The 6,000-nt window shown below is 47.0% G+C and overlaps 1 protein-coding gene across 1 annotated transcript in view; it reads left to right on the plus strand.

Moving 5' to 3' along the window:
- gtdc1 (glycosyltransferase-like domain containing 1) overlaps positions 1-5,048 on the plus strand; it is a 28,121-nt gene extending 23,073 nt beyond the window's left edge. The window contains exons 8-11 of the mRNA XM_084022766.1: positions 777-921; positions 3,593-3,663; positions 4,036-4,127; positions 4,329-5,048. Of these exons, the coding sequence (XP_083878892.1) occupies positions 777-921; positions 3,593-3,663; positions 4,036-4,127; positions 4,329-4,403 (383 nt within the window). The 3' untranslated portion in view covers positions 4,404-5,048. The remainder of the gene's footprint in view (positions 1-776; positions 922-3,592; positions 3,664-4,035; positions 4,128-4,328) is intronic.
- Positions 5,049-6,000: the final 952 nt, after the last annotated feature.

Raw genomic sequence — 6,000 nt, forward strand, 5'->3', positions numbered from 1 at the left:
ATAAATGTCAGGCTTTTTAAAAAAAGTCTCTTTATCTCATTTTCTCCTCAGACTGCACAAAAACATTTTATTTATTTATCCATTTATTTATTAAACCTTTTTGTTTACAACGCTCATTACACATATTATGATATTAATGATTCATGGAATCATTTTCTTTCATTTTCTTTTTGATATAATTATCGACTAATATGATGTCTCTTATTATTTCTAAATAAATTACAGAAATAATATACTTATACTTACAGAAATTACAAAGCCTGAACTCACAAAAGCAAGCAAACACACACACACACACACACACACACACACACACACACACACACACACACTATTCCTAAAAATCTTTATTAAATGTATTTCTGTTTGCATGAATAATATTCATAGTTTTGTCATGTTATATATTCTATTTATTATTCTGATTATTTTGATTATTATAATAATAATAATATTATTATTATTATTATTATTATTATTATTATTATTATTATCTAGCATAACAAAGTGACATGTTTTTATCAAAAGAAAAGTTTTTCAATGTGAACATTTGGCCATGAAAGCATCAAATAAAACGAGTGATGAAGTTTAAAACAGCTGCTGTTCTCCTCTCCTTCCTTCCCTCCTCATCTCCCTCCTCCTCCTCTCTCTCCTTCTCCTCTCCCTCCTCCTTTTCTCCCTCCTCTCCCTCCTCCTCCTCCTCTTCCTCCTCCTATTCTCCCTCTTCCCTCTCCTCTCCCTCCTCCTCCTCTCCCCCTCCCGTCCCCCCCCTCCTGCAGAGATCTTCTCGGAGGCCAGACCCCTGCTGGAGTCCCACATCCTGAACTGGGGCTTCCAGTCCAGCAGAGAGGACTACCTGAGAGTGTTGTGTGAGGCCGACGTGGTCGTCTCCACCGCCACACACGAGTTCTTCGGGGTCGCCATGTGAGTCGATGACATCACTGTTATTGTGACGAGGTGCTTCTATTCAGAATAATGGTGATAGGAGTATGAAGTGTGATGAAGTCATGTGACATGTGAAGCGTGGACGCTGCAGCGCTGCATCACATGAAAGATGTCAGACCACTCGGAGAGCTGAAGGCGGCGACAGGTCGAAGGGAGTTTCAGAGTCGGCACTCTCATCAAGGTGTCTTTAAATAGGAGCCGGTAGAAACCTGCAGGTGTGGACTCACGAGGACCAGCAGCCTGTGAACCAGACTTCAGTCAGACTTCAGTCAGACTTCAGTCAGACTTCAGTCACCTGAAGTCTGCAGCCGTCCACAGGCAGATCCACCCCAGCCAATCCCACGCTCCGCTCTCCACAGCCAATCAAACGGCACTGTGAGGAGTCAGCCTGCAGTCCTGATGGTCTGATCTGCACCTGATTCATGTTTGGAGCTCACACATACTTATTTATCTATAGGAGGCTTCACTCTCACAGCAGGAGTCAAATAAGAATAAATACAAGTAGATTACAATAATCAAGAACATTAGAAAGGAATAAAAATAATAAAGAACATTAGAAAGGAAAGCAGATTAAAATAATAAAGAATATTAGAAAGGAATAAAATAATAAAGAACATTCGAAAAGAATAAAATAATAAAGAACATTAGAAAGGAATAAAATAATAAAGAACATTAGAAAGGAAAGCAGATTAAAATAATAAAGAACATTAGAAAGGAATAAAATAATAAAGAACATTAGAAAGGAAAGCAGATTACAATAATAAAGAACATTAGAAAATAATAAAGAACATTAGAGAGGAGACCAGATTACAATAATAAAGAACATTAGAAAGGAATAAAATAATAAAGAACATTAGAAAGGAATAAAATAATAAAGAACATTAGAAAATAATAAAATAATAAAGGACATTAGACAGGAAACCAGATTAAAATGAGAATAAAGGGAATTGCCGGTTGCCCCCAACTGTATGTTGAAAAAGAGTTAGCATGTTAGCACTCTGAGGCCAGGATGTTAGCATTACAGTTAGCATGATCAGGAGTCACGTAGCATACACGTTAGCATGCTAATGAATGAGCTTCTCCTGCGTTAGCGGCTTGAAGTGGCGTCGACAGTTAGCTAGCGTGTCGGATGTAAATGAGTGATTATGCTAACGAGGCAGACGCCCGCTGTGAAGTCATGAGCTAATTATGGCTGCCAGAAGAGGAAGTGGCGTCCCTCAGGGGGAAGTGATGTTTGTGTTTGTCTTTGATCCAAAACCAGGTGGGACCCACGGCCCCCCCACAGCACTCTGCTGATAACCAGGAGGACGGGGACCCTGGGCCCCCCCTCCATAGAACCAGGAGGGATGAGCACCCTGGGCCCCCCCTCCATAGAACCAGGAGGGATGAGGACCCTGGGCCCCCCTCCACAGAATACTACAATTACTACTAATACTACACACACATGGCTTGATGTTGTTTTGAAGGAGACGGCGCTCCTTCTCTGCATATATTTCGAGTCAACACCTGCATCAGTGCATGTGGGCACAAGCGGATCTGTGCGAGCAGGCAGCGCGAGCGCAGCGGTTTTTAGACTGAGACACAGCCAATTTATTATAAATATACCGGTCCGGTTCCACTCATGTATTTTGATAAGCTGTTGCACTCTTCAGTGTCAACTTTCTGGGTTTTCAAAGTAGAAAATGACATTGTGGTGGTTCAACGAGGCGGAACGGTCATCAGAACGACATCAAGCGCATAAAGTACACGAAGAAGAACGTAGCGGGGTTGCGCGGTGAGCCGCGCGCCTTGCGGAGCAAGTCGACACTGTGCTGCACCCCGGAGATGAGAGAGGCCACTATACGGCCATCATTTTTTAAATGTTTTTTTCTACTTAAAGGGCCAGTAAATATTCCTTAGTGGGCCGGATTCCTGTGAAAAGTGGGGGGTGCCACCGGTGCTTCCAGTGCGCCTGCCTAGGCCCCCCTCCACAGAACCAGGAGGACGGGGACCCTAGGCCCCCCTCCACAGAACCAGGAGGACGGGGACCCTGGGCCCCCCTCCACAGAACCAGTAGGGATGAGGACCATCAGTATTAACTCTAGCAACATGCTAAATAATGTTCAACATGATTACAAAAATGTTTTGAAGTGTTTTACAGTTCAACAAAATAAAAGCAGCAGCAGTCCTTGAAGGGTCTTGTGTGTTGGATGGGAGAAGACCCAACAGAACAGAACGTGGTTCCGTCGAGGTGTCAGCAGAGTTCCAGCCTCGTTATCTCTGATTGAGATGATCAGTGTGACGCCTGTCAGTGCCCTGCAGTGCTCATACACTCATTCATTCCACTGAAACATCTCATAATTATATCTCACATGAAAAGCCTGATTACATTTTACTCAAATTAGAGAAGTGAACTGAACTGACCTCAATAATCCGGACCAGAGAGATCCAGGAACTGCCCCTTCAGACCACAACGGATCAGAGCTTGTTTTACCAATCACATTCTTTGTACAACATATTTATATACGGGTTGGGTCAGCAGGCCGGAGTCCGGTTCATGTTGACCCACTTAGTGAGTCGCGTTAGCACGAGTAAGACTGCAGGGACCTCCGCCCCGACACTGAATGAATACATTCTCATGTGTTTGTACTGTAAATGTGATGTTTTACAGGTTGGAAGCGGTTCACTGTGGCTGCTTCCCTCTGTGTCCCAAGGCTTTAGTGTACCCCGAGATATTCCCAGGTAAGGAAGACCTGACCCCGGGTCAGTGGCCTGGACCTGGGTCAGTGACCTGGATCCCGGGTCAGTGGCCTGGACCTGGGTCAGTGACGTGGATCCCGGGTCAGTGACGTGGATCCCGGGTCTTTGACCTGGACCCCGGGTCATTGACCTGGACCCCGGGTCAGTGACCTGGACCCGGGTCAGTGACGTGGATCCCGGGTCTTTGACCTGGACCCCGGGTCATTGACCTGGACCCCGGGTCAGTGACCTGGACCTGGGTCAGTGACGTGGATCCCGGGTCATTGACCTGGACCCCGGGTCAGTGACGTGCACCCTGGGTTGGGGTCAGTGGCCCTGTGTGACGTGCTTCTCTTCTTCTCTGCTCTCCTGCAGCAGAGTACCTGTACTCAACACCTGGGCAGCTCTGTAAGCGGCTGCAGGAACTCTGCAGGAGACCCGATGTCACCCGTAGACACGTTGTCAAGGTAACCAACTCAAATAACACTGGATACTTTATTTCCCATAATGCATGAGGGTAGCGCCTTTCAGTCCAGATAGCACAGTGCGCAGGATGCACTGACCGAGGCTCGCCGCTGGGAACGTCCGTTAGCACTAGAAGCTAGCTGGGAGCTAACTGGAATTTAAGCCTGTTAGAGTTACTAAGTTTGTGTGATCTCCTCCTGCAGGTCGACACCTCCTCCTTCTCCTGGGCGTCTCTGAAGGAGCGCTTCCAGACTCTGTTGGCAGCTGGTGGTCCCTGAACGCACCGTGGCACTCAGGCCCGGGCTCTGACTTCGTTAGCGCTGCCAGTCCTCACCACGGCCGCAGAAAGCGGCGCTGACTTCCAGCCCGAGCGTCTCCGCCACCTCTGAGCCTGAATCAAAGGCAGTCTGGCTGGAGACGCCGAGTCTGGACCCGTAAACGTCCCGCTCGGCGAGGACCACGCTTTTATGTGTGTGGTTTTGGCGAGGGGGGCGTGTAAAAGCTTTCATGTTTCCACAGGCACTGCCACCTCTCTCTCTCTCTCTAATATATATATATATATATATATATATATATATATATATACATACACACACACATACACACACACACGCACATGGGGGAGCCAGGTTCAGGTCTACACTTAGACCAGATCCACAGACACAGCATCATGCTGTTGTTGAGGAAACCGGTTTCATTACAACTCTAATAACCTTTGAACTTGATTAACAAATATAAACCGTTATTGATCCCCAGCAAGACAGAAATGTATAATAATAATAATTATAAATTACAAGTATGTAAAATAAGAATAGAATAATGAATAGAAGCAGAAAGTCTAACAGTAAAATTATTCAATTAAATTAAATGTAGTTCAGATAAGAGAGAAACTTCTGAGACGATAATTAAAAAGATTGTAAATGATTTAAAGAACAAATAAATTGCTGATTATCACTTCTGATCCTGGTTCAGTTTTTGTCTTCACTTTTGAGCAGCTGTCCTCGGGTCAGTGATTCAGCTGCAGCAACGCCGCACTCACTAACCTCCGAGTGTTTCTCTGACCTCAGGCCAGTGGATGAACTGCTTTAATCCTCCAATCTGGATCTGATCCAGAGAGACGGCAGCATCGCCACCGAGCATGCTGCAGGGGACCTGGGTCCTCCTGGTTCCTCCAGGTGTAGAGGGTCCTGGTTCCTCCTGCTGCAGTGGGTCCTGGTTCCTCCAGGTGCAGTTGGTCCTGCTTCCTCCTGCTGCAGTGGGTCCTGGTTCCTCCAGGTGCAGAGGGTCCTGGTTCCTCCTGCTGCAGTGGGTCCTGGTTCCTCCAGCTGCAGTGGGTCCTGGTTCCTCCAGGTGCAGAGGGTCCTGGTTCCTCCTGCTGCAGTGGGTCCTGGTTCCTCCAGCTGCAGTGGGTCCTGGTTCCTCCAGGTGCAGAGGGTCCTGGTTCCTCCTGCTGCAGTGGGTCCTGGTTCCTCCAGGTGCAGAGGGTCCTGGTTCCTCTAGGGGCAGTGGGTCCTGGTTCCTCCTGCTGCAGAGGGTCCTGGTTCCTCCTGGTCCAGAAGGTCCTAGTTCATCCTGGTCCAGAGTCGAGGGTCGTGATGAGCTGCTGATTGATCGGCTGAGATTTAAAGGTTCCTCTTTGATTCTCGATGTGATCCTGAATCCAGACCCTGATAGGTTGATGGTTCTGGTTTACGTTGTAGATTTAAATGTTCCAAACCACTACAACGTCGGGGTCCATGTTTAACTCCACGAAGGGGGTATGCCCAGACCGGGATCAGACCAGAACCTTCTAGCTGTGAGGTGACAAGTTAACCACTGTACCAACGTGCCGGCAGGTATCTCACACACACACTAACACACACAGTCACACACACA

Source organism: Eutrigla gurnardus (genome assembly GCF_963514095.1).
Source record: "Eutrigla gurnardus genome assembly, chromosome: 12".
Lineage (NCBI taxonomy): Eukaryota > Metazoa > Chordata > Actinopteri > Perciformes > Triglidae > Eutrigla > Eutrigla gurnardus.